Here is an 18,576-nt window from a genome sequence, read left to right on the forward strand (position 1 = left end):
ATTCACGAAAATGTAAACAGGTGAATAAACAAGGCGTAAAATCTTTCTGACTCAATGTTAACATTCTGATAACGTTAACCCGAGAAGATTGGGGGATGTAGTTCCACAACTCCCAACATATTCATCAAATTGGAAATAAAATATAAAAGTGACCCAAAAACAAGAACATTTACTCTTTTTAAAATTCAATTATCAGTACGTATTGTGTAACTAAGGCTAAACATGTTTGTTGTTTTCCCTGAAACACTGATATTCTGATATATCCATTAAATTAAAAAGTTGTCTGTAAAAAAAGTGTTGACTTCCAGCCTAAACAAACTACATTTCATTTTCTCACACAAAGCTGTGAAGGGGTAGGGAGGTTTCATGAAGTAGTACTGCAGCTCAAACTGAGTATTGATCAAAGTCTGGAAACATCTAACACACACTTTTACAGTGTAACTCTTTTGCCAGAATGACATGAGGATATGTTCACATTGTTGTCTGGCACAGTTGGAAAGAGCAGTTGTTTTGAGCGGCTGTCGAGCGAGCGTTTAAGTGATTGATGACATTATTTCACAGCAGCGGCCCTGCAGATCAGGCCGGAGATCACCACTAATAATCTCCTTGTTTATGTGCAGGTAGTTAAGAGGCAACAACAACAACAACAGCTTGTCACGGTCGACTGGAGATTTTCATCCTGTGCAAACAGCATAGTCAACAACATGATATAATCCCATCCACCACAGCGGTCATAACCACTGCCTTCCACACCTCACTGTCAAAGCTCTTCAACAGAAACACCCGTCATTCACAACTTCACATATATTCTCAATTCGATTGCACTTGTTTGTGTATCTGAACATTCTAGCATCGATGCAGATAAAAGACAGCCGTACTGTATGGGCATGTGAGCAGATGTTCCTCCCACGACCTTTCACAGCCTAGCATCAAAAAGCATCTCCGTGTTCATCCTCTCACCTCTTTGGTCCTCTCAAACTCGTTTTGCAGCGCCTGTTTAGTGATCTCCACCTCGATGATTTTCTGCCGGAGCAGCTCGTTCTCATCCTCGGCTCGGCTGCGCTTGTCCTCCACGCTCTCCAGCTCGTTGTGCAAACGCACCGACACATCTTTGGCCACCTGAGATCCCAGGGACACAATGCAGAAGGATGAACACAGGCCGTGCAAAGACAGACAGGATGGATATATACATGTTTTATGATATGTGCTTTTAACACACACAATATACTATTTATGTATATACTGTATATCAAGCAGATATCACTTAATAAAACATCCAAACGTATTCGACTGACTGACTACTATACTAAAACAGCATAGTGTTAAAACATTAGTAAAACAACTACTTTTGAGGCAACACAAGCAATTAGGAGACGTCTGCTTGGGACTTTTAATGACGTATTATGGATTTAAAGATACATATTATTCTCCATAAGAAAATTCATTATTTGCAGAACTGAAACATTTGTAATGACCACATTCCTATTAATAATTACATTTTCCACTTGGATTTATTGCACATTCACGATTCAACGATTCACTTGGAGCCAAATGTTTCCCCCACACTGAGAAGCTACTGCGAGTCATTACTCGAAGAAGATACATTTAATTATTCTGGGTCCGTGGAGATGTCATGTCTTTAAGCGGCTGCTTTTTATGTTAATCCTTTATTGTGAAATTAAGACTAAAGTTGTTCTTGTTGCACAGCAGCTCCATTTGTAACATCGACAAAGACAAATATTTAAGATAGGAAACAAGGAAACAAGGAAACAAGACAACATGTATCATATTACAGATTACATTCACTGAAGATAGATGTTTAAGACCACACACACACACACACACAAACACACACACACACACACACACACAACACACACACACACACACACCATGTATACATCACTTCAGGGGACATTACATTGACTTACATGCATTTCCTAGAGACTTATCCTAACCTTAACCATAACCAACACATGCCTAACCCTAACCCTAAACCTAACCAAGTCTTCACCCTAACATTAATGATCCCCCTCATGGGGACCTCCAACAATGTGTCCCCATAAGGGAGGCGAGTCCCCACACGTGACTATGTAAACAGATTTAGGTCCCCACAAGTATAGTAATGCTAGTACACACACACACACACACACACACACACACACACCTTCAGGTCCTGCTCCAGGCTCCGCAGCAGCTCTCCGTCCACGTGTCCGGTCTGAGCGACCCGCAGGCTCTTCTGCTCCGCCTTCCTCAGCCGGTACTGCAGGATGCGGCAGTTCTTGTTGGAGCGGTCCAGGTCCCGGCGCAGCTCCTGCAGCTGGTACACCTCCTCCTCCAGGTAGCTGTCCCGCACCTCCTCCATCTCCGCCCGCAGCTCGTCCATTTCATCCTGACACGGAGAGGAGCAGACACTTTAATGGGTAATGATGTTGATATCGAACATCATGCAGTTCATAGTTTTTCAGGCAAAGGAAAGTGTGTATTCTTTGCTGCAGACAGTCCTGTTTTCATACTTTGCAAAACAGATCAATAGGTTTAGACTTGGGTTTGTGTCACATGTGTGTTTTAGGTTATATCCCTATGAATCGTGTACTGTCCAATTACGATAATACTTTAATGGTCAGATCAAGTCTGAGTTGTGACTTGCATCACAGCCGCTCCATGTGTCCCATCAACGAGGACACATATCGAGACACAATGCATGACAAACAAACAACACATTTAACATAGCAGCACAATCACTGAGAGAAAACACGCTCGAGACCCTTTAGCGTGCATTCGATCTGGGATTTAGCTTTCGTATGGACGCGAGAAAAAATACTTTTTAACAGCTCCAAATGTAGTATTTGTGAAGCAGCTTTGGAGTTTAAGAAATACTTAACCAAATGTTCAAAATGAGTTTTTTCCTGAGGGCAATTTCACAGAAGAGGCCTTAAGGAGCAGAAGCGATATAAGGTTAGAAAGTGATCTGAATCCAGAAGTTAAATTATGAAACTTCCCCTCTAAGTCTTTGCTTCTTCATACTCGTAAATGATGCATTAAAACAATGTATTTTTTAAGGTGGCACCAGAAGAAGCTAATGAAGTGTCTACAATGTTCAGCTGAGTTTGAATATGCTCTCACTTTATATTTCATGGCAAACCGCCAGTTGGATTTGAATATTTTCTGTGTCAAAGCTTTGACTTGAGGTGCCTTTAGGTGACCAAACAGGCTGTCCTCAAAGACCCAGCAATGTCATGGAAAGGATGAAGTTTGAGGATGCTTTGGGCGAAAGTGTTGTGTAAGAGGAAAGTCTGGCCGGACAGTGATGTTAGGAAAAAGACACACCGACCAACTGATGTAACAAGACCGGGTTTGTCAGAAGTATACTTCTGACAAACCCTGTCTTGTTACATCAGTATTTCATCTTTCTTGAAGGTTTCTTTTGGACAAAGCTTCTGTGTTAATTCATTTTAAATAGGAAACAGGAAATGAAGATACTTCTCTGCTTCATTCAAAAGTAACACTTATGTATTAATCACAGCTTAGGGGATGATACTCAATCTACAACATAAAAACCTTTCAGGCATAAAGCTATTATAAAGGAAATGCAATATAATATACCTTTGTAGATTATACTCTCATACATACGAGCTCCAGTAATGCTCGTACTCTCAGTGATGATGATGTAACATCGCTAGTTGGCTTTAAGCGTCTTATCTCTTGGATTGGATGTATTCACATGACCCATCGACATGAAACTACCCGGCATGATTGAGGGAAAGTAAAACGGTTTATCTGTACTACTACGACAGGTTGTGCGTTAGCCTCCGACATGGAGAGGCTCATGAGATTTCCCCTGGCAGGGAGATTCACAGGGCTTGACTGGCACCTGATGAAAAGACAATTGTATCCTGAAGGGGGGGGGGGGGGGGTGAGAGTGTCATTTAATGAAAACTAAATCTATCCTCATTTGGGTAGGCACAGAGCGCATTGTTATCTGAGGAGGACCCCGGAGGAAGGAGCTAATGTCCTCCAATCGATGTCCAGGTTCACAGCAGAGGCAGAGATGCATCATGGGAGCAGGTACATTCAGAGCATCACTGATGTGTACGGGGAGTGTACACCGAGTCATCAGCGGTAACCGGTCGTCTCGTTAAGAGGGATAAGGGTGGATATCTTTATTGAGCAGCTGCTGTGATTCATTATTTTCCAGATTGATTTGTCATTATGTTTCTCTGGGAAATGTCAAAGAAAATGTGAAAGGATTATCATAATTTCTCACGAGTCACGACCAAAGGTGACGTCTTCATTTATTTATTTATTTTTTACCAACCAAAGATAATCTCTTTGCTAACAAGGAAGGAAAAGAAAAGCTGTCCATTTGAACATTTGAGACCTAGAGAACCTAAAGTCATGTTTTCATAAGAAAGTACTCAAAGATACCTGTCTTTTTTATATGATAGGAGATGAATTATCTTTTTAGTTCAGGACAAGTTCCATCACTTCGATTTTCTACAATGTTCTGACTACTTAACTGTTTAGCAGTTTCATTGATATTAACCCTGCAAATGTTCTCGATTCATCTCTTTTTCTTTCTATGAAAACTGTGAATCACAAGTTCATAGACCTGAGAGAAACAGAATGGCATTTTTGTTATGAATATCCCACTGTCAAAACAACAATAGCACACTCACAACAATATAAAATACAGAATCATATCAAATATTTGCAGTTGAGAAGCTGGCAGTAATAGCTTCTGTTTCAACATTGATTCAAATTGATAGCGAGAATAGTGGATAACTTTCAGCCAATGGACTACTCCATTTCTCCCTAATCGTTACAACTCTTAAAGAACGTGTAAGCAGCAGCCACAACAATCAATGTCATGGTGTTTTGCAACCAAGCAGAGACAATAACAGAGGTTAAAATCCTCCTTTTGAAGGGTCAACGTAAAATAAATCAAGCAGCAGCTCTGACTGTGGCGGGGACTCCCAGATATGTTATTCCTTGGGGGGATGGGGGAGGTAGAGGAGTTCACCTCAGCGTCCCAGCTGGCAGACGGACAGGCAGGCGGGTGTTTGAACCCCACACACACATGAGACATCTGACTGCTATCAAGTCCTGTGGGATAAAGCCATTACAGCCAGAGCCAGTAAAGCTGATTAACTGTCTCGTGTTTGCACCGAGCCGCAGAGAGACACGGACATGCGTGATCAAGTTTGGAATAATACTCGGAGCAACATGGAAATAAACCGTCTGAAAAAAAGAACCTGCAAGATTTGTTTGCCGCATTATCTGTTTGCTTCCCCTCCCCAACTTAAGGGGATAGCCTACTTAAAGGAGGGGGAGGGGGATCCTGAATGAGATCTTCAAACAGGATCTTCATGCAATATGTCAAAAATAACGATGTTGGAAAACATAGCAATGGTTAACTGCATCCATGAGGACAATGTATTCACATCGTTACAGGAGATGATGGTCTCTCTGTGGCCCAGATGCAAATTGAGGAGGGGGACTTGGGCAAAAAATGTTCAGTCAGAATAGACTTTGGTGACTTGACAGCAATACAATTTAAAAAAAGGAAATCTAAGAAAAAGCCATTTTCAATAAAACTCCCATCAATAAAGGTCAAACCCACAGGGGAGGGTAAAAGCCGACATGATGGATGGAGAGTCGACACAGGGGCATGATGGGGATGGCGGCTGATGCATTTAGATTTGAATAATTTACACCTCTTAGAATATGCTTTGAATAAGTGAGCAGGTGAAAGTTGCTCAAGGACACTTTAAAAACAGGTGATGGTGGGGATTGAACCCTCAACTGTGCTGTTAAAAAATGACAGCTGTGGGAAACAGATGCTTCTGGAGTAGGGATTAAATAAGACTGCAACTGAAAGAAGGGTCTTTTTGGATTTTGTGTTAATATAAAACAATTAAACATAGAAGCCCTTTATGATACACTTTCTGTTGTCCACCTGGATGAGTATTTTTGTAAATAGTAATTTTCAATTTCTCTCTTTAAGATGTCATGCTTGCCAAATAATGCATGTTGCTATGTTTTGCTCTTTACTCTTGCTGTAAGGCAGTAATTGTCCCCTCTGTGGGATGAATACAGGTATTATGAGTCTGGTAACTTGAGATATGATCACCATACCTTGAGGTAGTCGTTTTCGGATCGCAGGTCCTCCACCTCCCGCAGCATGTCCTCCTCGGTAACATCCTTGGCGGCTGGCAGTCTGAGTTGTGCGGCTGATGAAGATGAGGAGGGTTTCTCCTGCCGGTGTTTCTCTCCGTGCTGAGCCTGAGACATGCTTCCCTTGGCGGCGGAAGCCTCGGTTGTGCACGGTGGAGCTTCGGTCGCCTCTTCCCGCAGCGGATTATCCCCTCCCAGCTGATCCCGGTCACTGGAGCCGGTCCCGGACTCAGCGTCGCTACTAGCGGCCGCTACCTGCCTCTGCTCGTCGGACAGCGGCTCGGAGGGGCAGTCCGACAGATCCGAGCTGCTGTCCGTCTGGCTGACCAGAACCAAATGCGCACCGGTCGGTACCCGGATTGGAGATCCATGGCTTAGAGGCCCCGGAGAGGAGGCTAGTTTCCCCCTCTTCCCTTTAGAGAGGACCGGACTGCCGCTGGTACTGTCCGGTCTGATGCTGGCGGCTGTCGCATGCTGGGACACCTTTGAGGGCTTTCTCGCCACAGGAGACCTGGTGTTACTTTTCAGCGGGGATGGTTTCTCCTTCGCCCCGGACGGGCTGCGTCTGGAGATGCGGTTCGGATGCACCAAGGGCAGCGAGGCTGACTGCTTGCTGAGTTTGGGGGATTTGGGTACGATGGCAGGTGGTTTGGGGGAGCGGGAGTGCACATCCTTGAGGAAAGGTCTGGCCGGGGAAGGCGCTCGGTTCAGTCTCTTCTTCTCCAACTGGTGGTTCTGCGGTTTGGTGTCGCTGCCAGAGCCATTGGAGCTCTCCATTATACACCGACACCGAGACGATCAATCCACAGCACCGCGGAAAACCTCTGACATGAGACAGCAGAAAGACACCCAGGTTGCTCTACCTTCTTCCTCCTAGTGCGCATCCTGCAATGTGCTGGACGTTCTTTTTTTTACTCCATCTCGTTAGCATTCACCAGGTTGTCATTGTAGTCCTTGGGAGGAAACGCTGCAACAAGAAAAGGGGATTACTGGGACGGAGGTGGATGAGAGACAGGTTGAATCTGCAGATTTAGAAAGGAAGGAGTGCTTGTAGTAAGCCTAAATCTCTTGTTCCTCCACCGATCGGGTCTCCATCACTGTTACACCGGGCTGTGAGTGCTGGGCCCCCGTCTCTCGTACCCCTCTCACTCCTTCCTATCTGACATATAAGAACTGCAATCGCTGCGGTGTGAGGATCGATGCCCGTGATTTTCTGCGGTGCGCATGCGCTGCTCCAAGCACACCCTCTTGTTTTCTATGGGACCAGGCGGGACCAGGTCGGCACGCTTTGGTGCGCATGCCCTAATGACACGCACTCTATTGGCTATTATTGAACACCTACACAGTGGGTTGAAAGATGGATTAAGGAGACACAGCACTGAGCTCTTCCTGTGGGAAATCTTATACTTAAAACGTCCAGAAGCTCCTTGAATCAATTGCATTATCCCTAATACTCCAATCTAAAATATGTTAAAGTTAAACACCACGTGTGTTTGAAGCATCTTGGTACACATAAAGTGATAGAAATGTCAATAAAAATAAGAAAATTATCATGTCTTTGTTCCTGAAATCCACACAAGCATCCCTGAGACGCCACACATTACTTCTGCGTTAAGACACACAAAGCCAAAGAAAAGAAAAAGCCATAATCTGGTAATAAATATAGATATCTTTAATTGCATTTTTCATTAGTTCAAGAATGCCACAAGTTATAAATACCACAAACCTGCTTTAAACATGCCAACACTTTTCAATGACTTATAACATGTTTTTAATACAAAGTACAGCCTTTCCATCTTAAAAGGATACACATTTCAAATTAAAAGCATTTCTTCAAATGTATATCTAAAACACTGAGTAGTATAGGCTTGGCTATTAAAAGAAAAGACCACAGGGTTAGTGCCAAAGGCTAAAAGTCACGAAGGGGGCAAATTAAAGGTTTTATTCCAGAAAACAAACCCAAAAGAAGTAACGACAATTGCAAAGTTACAAATCATTTGCTGGCTGATAAACTTGGGGTTAGGGTTTATTGTCTTGGTATGAACATGTCCATTTGTTAGGATATATAATGTGCCATTTAACCCCACATAAGCTTGACTTTAATACAACAAAATTAAATCATCAAAAAGAACCAACAACAAGTCAGTTTAGGTCGTTTTAAATCAGGGCCTTTGAATGGGCTCGTTCTTCCTCACCTTCAGACTTTCCTCAGGTTTTCACTTCCACATAGAAAACAAGACTTGGTGCTACAATATTGCATTAATTAAAAAAGACGGAAGAATTCAATGTCAACTAATCTCTAATAAAACAGGAAGGCTCGCCATGCATAGCCTTGTATATTTGAAAAGGAACACACGCCCATACTGCTATGTAACAAACTTCCAAATCGTAAATTAAAAACATCTGACCCCTTCTTAAAAACACAAACATCCCCTTTCAAACAGGATACTTGAAGAGTCTCTTTAGAAATGTGTTGTGAAACTTGAATCCCATCTACACTAACAGCCTGTCCAACTGTGCAGATATGAGCCACCAACGTTTCCTGAGTCCCTCAAATATTAAACAAACTCTCCGACACTTATTCCGCCCAGAAAAAGGAGACAATCTTCTCTAATCTGTCAAAAATAAAAATAAAACACTTGGCAATATTAGTAACAAAACAAAGGCTAAAGCCATGTTTGTGTCCATCAGCTTTTACTGTTTCTACTCCCTCTAAAAAGCCAGTTACAAACAAGGATAATGCCCTTGTAAAAACACCAATCCCTCAAAGACTACATTACCCATCTCTCCTTGCAAACTCCATTCCACCTTATCAGTGTAGAGGAGTTCAGATCAGAACGACCAAGGCAAAATCCATCTTTACTAAACTACAAGTTGTGCACTTTTTTCTGCATGTGATCTTAGCTAAGATGGACTGTAGTGCACCTATTTCTGCATGTTAGCTAAGATGGACTGTAGTGCACTTTTTTCTGCATGTTAGCTAAGATGGACTGTAGTGCAAAACAATTTATACAAATGTGAAATAAGCCGTTCCAGCCACTTTAACACTTTTAAGGCAAAAAGGAATACGAACTGATATGATCCACCTCCACACAACCACCTACTGCCGGCCACAGAGATCTGCAGCGTGTCCAGTCATTACAGCAACACGCCATATTTGCATCATGTGCTTTCGTTTACCCCTAGTCAACTCGCTACTTGGTGATTCGAAATTTTTAGTGACAGTACAAAATGACTGAACCTAACCCCAGAACTTGAAACTAAGATGAAGAGACGCAAGATATCCCTTTTCTGTTAGCTAGAAGATGTAGAAATACATGACCTTCTGGGCAACTTAGGCAGATTTAGTGTACACTATATGTAATGAGTAACAGGAAGCTGTAAGGCCCTCAATCATCACCCTCTTGTAAAATGTGCAACTGCTACCAGAGGGCTCTCTACCTCGAAGGAACCTGCGGGGAACAGCTAGCGGTCCGAGGAATGAGGTAGTCTGGGTCAAGTGTAGACAGAAGGGAGTGGTAGTAAATAGATGGCATACTTGTTAGTGTACTTCATCTCATAGTGTACGAAACAGGAGAAGGAAATATAATAGCGGTTACATCAGCAATCAATCATTCCTAACTGCAGCTGTTTGCTTCCCCCTGGTGGCCAGGTTGGTACTCTGCGTGTGTGTGGTTTGTGTAGTGTGTAGTGTGTAGTGTGTAGTGTGTGTGTGTGTGTGTGTGTGTGTGTGTGTGTGTGTGTGTGTGTGTGTGTGTGTGTGTGTGTGTGTGTGTGTGTGTGTGTGTGTGTGTGTGTGTGTGTGTGTGGTTTGTGTAGTGTGTGTGGGATGGGGGACCACTCTCTCAGCAACAGCGCATGCGAGGAGGCGGTAACTCCGGCGGCACATCCGGCTCAGGCTGCAGAGACAGGATGCTGTTGGAAAGCTCCATGTTGGAAACTTCCAGAGGCATCTGTTGTATCAGGAAGAAGAAGACACGCCGGGAGACAAAGGGTTAATGCAGGGCATATTTAGGCGGTGTGCGTACACCGAAACCCACAGTCAGTTATTATGTGCAATCGCTCAGTAAGCCTCAATTAGTAGGAATGAAAGACAAGAAGCTTTTAGAAGCAATAGAATCATTGCCTCTTGATAGTAATCGGTATGATCTTAATGAAATAGGGCGATGATGATGCAGACGACGGGGAGTTGAACTCGGGGGTTAAGAGAGTTAATCTTCAAACAATATTGGCCAATATTATAAGCTGGTATAAGCTTTTCACATATATAAATAAAGTGACAAGATACTGCTGTACAGAAATGTTAAAATGGCCCTTTTCTGCACAAATCTTCAATAACTAATCTGAAGCATAATACAGAAAATGTGTCTATGTTGTGCGCCCTCCTCACATGCATAACATATTCTCATTGTTACCAGATTCAGGTTCACTGAAAACACACCAACCTTGCTGAGGATGTCATCCACCAGCTTCAGGAAGATCTCGTCCACATTGAAATTATCCTTTGCACTAGCTTCGCAGAAGCGCATTCCACTTATTCTAGAGCAAAACTGCAAAACAAATAGATTACGATTAGCTCCAGGTCAGCAAAGAACAAGTGAATCGGGAGCAGAAACTAGGCTGAACAACACAACTGAAGATCATTTGCTCTCGACTTAATAGTACAATTGGATAAACTTCTAAATCACATGCTTGAATCAACTGGTACGATGCATATGATATCTGTGTGTTGGGGTATTCAGTGCCATCAGTCCTTGGGCATATTGAAAGCATCCATCTGCCCTGCCACCTACATTCTGCATAATTAGTTTGCTTATTTCCCTAAACTTGAAAGACGTTCTGCTCGTAATACCTGTTGTATCTATTGTTCGTCTTACTACACCTTCCATTAGGTCATTTGAGCATAAGAGCGTTAGGTTGTTGAGCTCACCCTCTCTCCCTGCTGTCGGGAGATGATACGATCGGCCTCACAGTCCAGCTTGTTCCCGACCAGGAGGAGCTCTGCTTCCTCTGAGGCGTACTGACACCAAACAGAAAGAGATCAAAACGTCAGACTCACATTTCATGAAGTCCAACCTGATCACTGCGATGAAATGTGTTCGGCATAGAGGCACCTTTAATATTGGTTTGACAGTTTTGCCATTACAGCGAAATTAGAACACTTTTTTTTTTTTTTTTTTTAAATGTTCTTACACAAGCATGTAAGCGGTGTGATCTGAACATAACTTGGCAAATATAATGTACATGTTGGCCAATATACCAATACAGTTTGACTATGAGGACAGAAATGGCTCCAACCTTTGATCTATATCTACAGGAGGGACATGCAATGAATATTAAATATAAAAACAGAGGTATTGCAGTGTCAGGAGTCGTCACATGTACAACTCATATCAAATGAACACATTCAAGCCATTAGGACAATCACTTCTGCCAATTGACACTAAAGTAATACATTGAACAGGCCTATACACAAAGGCGTTATAAGTTAACTTATCTAATGGTGAAAAGTCCTTCACAGAACATTTCCTGGTCCCAATTGCAAGAATAATAACGTTTACACTATCTCAATTATGTATGTAAGGTTAAACACTTGTACTTGTTTTATAACAATGGCACACGAACACTCTCAAGGACGAGAAGGAAGATTAATATTTCATCTTTTTCCAGCTTTCTCTTTACCTTGTCTATCATTTTCATCCATTTGGGCAGGTCCTCGAAGGTCTCCTGCTTTGTGATATCGTACACTAGCACTATTCCCTTGGCGCCTCGGTAGTAGGCGGAGGTGATGCTGTTGAACCTCTCCTGGCCAGCGGTGTCCCTGCACGACACAAAATGACATTGTTTTAAAAAGATCCAACAACAAATGGAGGAAGAGGAATCAATTTCATGAAATGTCATAATCAGATCTACGTCTTACCCTCAGGGGGGTCAAACTCAATTTCATTCCGGGCCACATCAGCATTATGGTTGCACTCAAAGGGCCGGTTGTAATTTTAATTATGTATAAATATACATATGTAAATATATAATATAATAATATATTAAATAATGTATTATATTACATTGTTGGCCCTGCATTGGATTATTATCAGTTCTGGTAATATCTTCCTACATTACTACGTCTGAAAGCAGAAGTCTGGGGAAAATCATTGAAAGCAAATATTCAACAATTACACCTCTTGTATTGTATATTGTATTCTTTGCAAGCTCTTGCGGGCCACATAAAATGAGGTTGCGGGCCGGATTTGGCCCCCGGGCCTTGAGTTTGAAACCCCTGCTTTACCCCTACATCTCAGTTTAACCCACACCTCTTGGATTGATAAGCAGTACATTTATATTCCTTATAATGTAAGCACATGTCAGTGTTAATTGTTGTATTTGTCAAATACTACAACTCTTGTTGTCAGCCATAAGGGGAGGACTATATACAAACAGATAATAAACAATAAAGTATAAAAAATGAAAAAACGTACAGCTACATTATAGTGTGTTTACCGATACCAGTTAATATACTGCATGTATGTTATTTGTGGTACATAAAATCTAAATAACATTGTTAGACAATAGCAGCTTTTATAGGCTGATCAAGATGACAAAACAACCACAAGCACTTGAAATGAAAGCAGACTTACTATTAACATTAACAACATAATAAACTCTTGTTACATTTTAACAACATATCGATTCATTCTAGCTCTCTGTTATGTTTCAGCTGATGACCGGACTCCGGTTTAGCAGCACAATAAGCAGGTTGAGCTGCACGCACCAACAGCGCAGTGTTACTGTACCTTCAGTGGTTCCCATTGTGAGTCACAGTCAGGCTTATGAGCAGAGCAGCGGGCAGAGACACAGCAGCACATGGCGGGTTAAGGCGTGGTCATGATGAAGCTTGATGTGAGCAGTTCAATGTGACAGACAAGACACATTGAGGACGGTCCTCTAGAGCGGACGGGTCGCCGGGTGGGAAGAGGAACGGGGGGAAGCGGAGGAGGTGAAGGGGGGATGTGATGTGGAGGGGGGGGTGAGTGTTAGTGAAGAGATGCATTAGTGAAATAAGCGATGGAGTTTGAGGCCAACATGTGTGCACACACGCAGTTCAGTCATGCACTCAGGCAGCACTTTCACGACTAACTTGTGGCTTGTTTGATAAAAATACAAGACATGCGTTTATAATTGCATAATTTGGAATGTATACTGTAAATGTATCGTGTTGCTGCCGTTACAAAGCGTACTTTTGCATACAGTATGCATTTGTCATTACTTTGTCATTGCCCCGTGAACTTTCACACTCTTATGCGTCTGCTGCACAAAGGATTATGGGTCAGAGTTGCTAGGTGATCTGCTATTCCTTTATAGCAGCCAGCAAGTACCTTTATCAGGAGGGCATTAACGTACAGTGTTTAACGCTGTCCTCCTGACCAGAAGCAGCTGCTGGTGGAGCGACAAGGATATGATCCCTCAGCGGCTTCACACGAGCAAGCACCAGTAACAATTACACTGTTTTATGTTTACTTTACATGTATTAGAATGATAAGGGGGTGGCATGTAATGTTATGAACTGTGTACAAATATTTAGTTTTTTTAATTATGATTTGTATTTTCCAGAAGTGTTTTAATGTGTGTCCTTAATGGTCATTTATAAAGTACGAAATGTAAGAGTGACAACAATAGCACCTGATGTCGCACAAGTTAAAGTGTTTTCCATTGAGACAGCAACAGGGTAAGTAGCATCATGTGCTGCTCAACACGAGGCTAACAGTTATCTTCCCACAGGATCCACAGTTGATTTTATATGCAGCTTTATATGAACAACTACCTCGTGGCATGTTATGGTGGGAAAGACATGCAATTAGGGCTGCACGATATATCGTGTCGTGACGATAATCGCGATATTCACATCGCAGGACGTGACGATTTAAAAAAAAGAAATTCTTCATTTTTAATTTTTTTAGGACTTGCGATATTAAGTAGGCAAATTAACTCAAACACGTCATGTTACAATTATTTTGCTGCTTGCTACAAAAGTAAAACTTGCGTGGCTCTCTTGTCAGGGGTACTTGAGTGAGTGACATGCTGGCTCTGCATGCACAGCAAACCACCAATCACAATCAAACCTCCAAAGCAAACGGACCCGGTGATTAAAGGTAAAAGTAGTTTCATGTGTTTCTCCAGTTCGGCGCTGCTAACCGAGCTAGCTCAGCTTGTTGCTCTGATAACTTAAGATCCAGACGTCCGTGACTAAAATCCTTCATCCGGTTAAATATAGTTAAAAAAGATACCAATTGCATCGCATTAAAGTTCAAGAAAGGATCATTTGCGGGGATAAAAACTGTCTTTTCTTCAATTCCTGTATGTTTTCATATCGCAATATATATCGCAGGGGGTAAAAAAATCGCAATGTCAGTTTTTTCCAATATCGTGCAGCCCTACATGCAATCACATCATTTGTAGGAAGTCTTACTGTTATATGCACTACAGTACAAAGCTGAAGGGCAGGAGTAAGTGTTTGTTAGAGCAGCTTGCATAGGACAGACACAGGAAGTGAACCATGCAGAGGACTAAAGGAGTTGGGGACTTCTGGGGAATTACTCACCATATCTGTAGTCTGATCTTCTTCCCTCTCAGCTCCACGGTCTTGATTTTGAAGTCAACTCCTATGAGAGGAAACAGAAACACACACATGAGGATATGTACAAGTTCCAGCATTTCCTGTGTTATTTTCTATCTATTTGTTGGTTGGTTTAAGATATTTGACTTCCCTCCTTTGCTTTATGTCTGATTGAATCCTATGTTTTTTTAAATGTTAATTTGTGATCAAAATAAAATGCTATTAGTGACAAGTTGTATTTCAGGAATGACAGGGCACAAAATGGAGCTCTGCCACAGCAGCTGCTCTTGTGTGACTATTTTGGGATTGGACACTATGACTGACTGTTGTTTGGTCACAGGACTTTTTACCCAATTACACATGTTCAGGGTGTTATGTATTTAAGCTGGCAGCATCCATAACCATGCAACATTACATTGTCACAAGGCACTCTTGTTTTCTTTCTTTTTAATAACTCAAATAAAGAGATCATGTGTTTTATGTAGGACAACTGTAATTGTATATATAAAATGGAAAAATGGCTGTACAGTAATGGAAATTGCCTTTAATTAAAGCACTTATTGGAACAAAAGTATACTCTTATTTATTTAAATATAACCAAAAGGCTCGTCACCACCAGCAGTATATTAAGTTAACTAATTACTGGACAGCTGCAGATGCTATCTAAGAACTAAGTTACCATAGTCTCCCCTGCTATGTTGGGCTTTAAAATCCCTGATATACATCCCCTGTAACAGCCTAGTAAATGCAAAAAAACATCAAATTATTCAAAGCATGTAACATGTATGTCTAGTTCATTAATTGAAACATAGTTTTAGCTATGACAGCTTTGTTAGCTACAATAGTGTTGTTGTTACCGTTAGCTTAAGTTAGCTAGCTATAGCGTCTAGTATAACCTCTATTCAGTCCAGTTACACAGAAAAGTAGTCAACAATATGTGTATAATGCCCAGCCCATGCTAGTTTAAGAACATTTCCTCCAGTAAGTAGACTGCGCCCTGTCAAACAAAGTTGACAAAAACACGTCTCCTGTCCTCACCTACGGTCGACTTGCAAGCTTCACAGAAAGTGTCGTCGGTAAATCTCTCCATGATGCTGGTTTTACCGACACCACGGGAGCCAATAATGATAATTTGAAGTTTAAAATCAGCGGGTCTCGGAGGCATCTTCCTGCGGCGCGACTGAGCCCCCATGGCCGGGGAAGAGTTCGCGGATCCCCCGCCACCACCGGCGGCCCTCCGCGGTATGTCATATCTCGAATCCATCACTTATTCCACATTTGTAACTACAGGGAATAAACTAACAAACGCTCCTAAAGAGTCAGACAACCGAAACAATTCTTCTATTTCCAACTTTCTTTTGTTTTACAAGGAGTTTGTGAAAGTTTGTCTCTCGCGGACAGTTGTTGTTGTTGTTCAGCCATTAGAGACCGCAACCGTCATGACGTCATTGACCACATTACAACAAACTTCCGGTTCCGCCGCTCCTCTGCAGGCTTCTAACTTATTATTTTATAATGTAACAATTATTCAAGTGTTTTAAGAACAAATTAGATATGAGGAAGCCAGGAAACAGGAAACCAACTAAAACGTATCCAGATCACTCCTGAAAGTGACCTACACACAATTCTATAATTCAGTGGAGTTTAATTAGGAAAATCTTTGAGATACTTTTAAAAAATCTGGAAACTGTGGAAACTACAGTTTTCTATACAGCGGACTACAACATGGATGTTTAAAAAAGAACGACGGACTATACTGTAAACTCATCATCTGAGACTCTGCACCGTGCTCTGATGCTGTTGTTTTATGCTTTATGAACGTGGACAACAGAGAAACATATTCTTCATGACCAAAGTTGGAATTGAAATAAAAAAGGAAAGTGAAATTTATGCTCGTCACCCTCTCCCTCCGGTCCACATTAATACAAATGATCCCAATACGTATGATTGTATGAACTATTAAAATATCTTAAAATCAATACAGATGTATTTATTATAAACTTAAGTCCTTAACATCTATCACTGTGTATATCACCATTCAAACATCTTTTAAAAGTTGAACAAACCCCACACAGCTCAGTAAACACTGTGAAATGCTGACTTTATTTGATAATTTCAGTAAAAACTAACGTTCATATTTCTCTCTTAGATTATAATAGTGATGAAAGTTCAAAATAAAGCACTTTGGCAACTTACCACATACGTTTTAAAATGCTTAATAAGCACCGTAACTTTCATGATATAATTTCTTGGTCATAATCGGTTGTTTCCGTGAACGACCGACTGTTGTGTGAAGGCAAACGCAGCGGCCGCAAGGTATTGTGGGGCAGCACTTTCTCCTCTCCTTTCATCAAGGGAGGTCCAGTGGTTCCTAAACTAAAGGAGGTTATAAAGGAAGTTTGAAACCTCCTTTCCTATCATCTAGAGAATTCGAACAGCACTTATCATGGCTGCCGCTGAGGGACTTCCGGGTCATTTCACTCCGTTAGGAAGGTTCCTAAGTTAAATGGACTATTCGACTTCAGCCCAGGGCTGCAGTCGGATAGTTTAAAAATCAGCTCCTAAGTTCTAACCCTATCGTCTATTCCTTGACCTCTGAGTGAAACGTCACGGGGTTAAGGGATAGTGGATAGGAGAATTCAAAAGGACTTAGGAGAAGAGACTACGGTACTTTAGAGAATCCGAATTCACTTTCACTATCCGACGTGTTTAAGATGCTCCAGCGGACGTCCTGAATGTGCGTCTGCTGCTGTGGGGAAACTATGGAAACCACAGTTTTCTATACAGCGGACTACAACATGGATGTTTAATAAGAACGAGGGACTATACTGTAAACTCATCTAGAGACTCTGCACCGTGCTCTGATGCTGCTGCTTTGCTTTATGAACGTGGACAACAGAGAAACATATTCTCCAGGACCAAAGTTGGAATTGAAATAAAAAAGGAAAGTGAAACTTATGCTCGTCACCCTCTCCCTCCGGTCCACATTAATACAAATGATCCCAATACGTATGATTGTATGAACTAAAGATCTTAAAATCAATTCAGATGTATTTATTATAAACGTTAGTCCTTAACATCTATCACTGTGTATATCACCATTCAAGCATCTTTTAAAAGTTGAACAAACCCCACACAGCTCAGTAAAGACTGAAATGTTGACTTTATTTGATCATTTCAGTAAAAACTAACGTTCATATTTCTCTTTTTGAGTATAATACTGATGAACGTTCAAAACAAAGCACTTTGGCAACTTACCACCTATGTTTTAAAATGCTTAATAAGCACCGTAACTTTCATGATATCATTTCTCGGTCATAATCGGTTGTTTCCGTGAACGGCCGACTGTTGAGTGACAGCAAATGCTGCGGCTGCAAGGCATTGTGGGGCAGCATTTTCTCCTCTCCTTTCGTCAAGGGAGGTCCAGTGGTTCCTAAGCTAAAGGAGGTTATAAAGGAAGTTTGAAACCTCCTTTCCTATCATTCTCATCATTCTAGAGAATTCGAACGGCACTTATCATGGCTGCCACTGAGGGACTTCCGGGTCATTTCACTCCTTTAGGAAGGTTCCTAAGCTAAATGGACTATTCGACTTCAGCCCTGGCCAATATTCGTTGTGTCCAAACGGCGGTACTGCAATTTCCGTATCAGTCGTGACGTCACCAGGCCCAAAACAACTTTTTCCCATAGAGAGGCGAAGTCCCTCCCTTTCCGGTGGACCTCCATGGGACCTTATTTCGGAAAAATTATGTATTGAAGTCAATGGCGAGAGAAACGTTATCTTTCAAT

The 18,576-nt window shown here is 41.8% G+C and overlaps 2 protein-coding genes across 2 annotated transcripts in view; both read right to left on the minus strand.

Moving 5' to 3' along the window:
• The window catches only part of LOC117462545 (microtubule cross-linking factor 1), a 79,351-nt gene extending 71,994 nt beyond the window's left edge, over positions 1-7,357 (minus strand). Inside the window, exons 1-3 of the mRNA XM_034104820.2 lie at positions 6,139-7,357; positions 2,168-2,392; positions 961-1,119 (exon numbers count right to left, since the gene is read on the minus strand). Of these exons, the coding sequence (XP_033960711.1) occupies positions 961-1,119; positions 2,168-2,392; positions 6,139-6,954 (1,200 nt within the window). The 5' untranslated portion in view covers positions 6,955-7,357. The remainder of the gene's footprint in view (positions 1-960; positions 1,120-2,167; positions 2,393-6,138) is intronic.
• Positions 7,358-7,826: 469 nt separating this feature from the next.
• On the minus strand, positions 7,827-16,229 carry rab12 (RAB12, member RAS oncogene family). Its single transcript, XM_034104624.2, has 6 exons — positions 15,827-16,229; positions 14,774-14,834; positions 11,860-11,998; positions 11,108-11,197; positions 10,623-10,727; positions 7,827-10,130 (listed from the first exon to the last, which is right to left on the minus strand). Exons 1-6 carry the CDS (start codon positions 16,050-16,052, stop codon positions 10,023-10,025), a joined length of 729 nt encoding a protein of 242 aa, XP_033960515.1. The 5' UTR covers positions 16,053-16,229; the 3' UTR covers positions 7,827-10,022.
• Positions 16,230-18,576: the final 2,347 nt, after the last annotated feature.

Source organism: Pseudochaenichthys georgianus, chromosome 17 (genome assembly GCF_902827115.2).
Source record: "Pseudochaenichthys georgianus chromosome 17, fPseGeo1.2, whole genome shotgun sequence".
Taxonomy (NCBI): Eukaryota; Metazoa; Chordata; class Actinopteri; order Perciformes; family Channichthyidae; genus Pseudochaenichthys; species Pseudochaenichthys georgianus.

Bases quoted from the DNA above. Each gene is read 5' to 3' on its own strand.
- rab12 (XM_034104624.2), bottom strand. From the start codon at position 16,052: ATGGATTCGAGATATGACATACCGCGGAGGGCCGCCGGTGGTGGCGGG. The intron at 14,835-15,826 runs GTGAGGACAGGA...TTCCTCTCATAG, and splicing joins AGCTTGCAAGTCGACCGTAG to GAGTTGACTTCAAAATCAAG. The intron at 10,728-11,107 runs GTGAGCTCAACA...TTTGTTTTGCAG, and splicing joins CCCGACAGCAGGGAGAGAGG to TTTTGCTCTAGAATAAGTGG.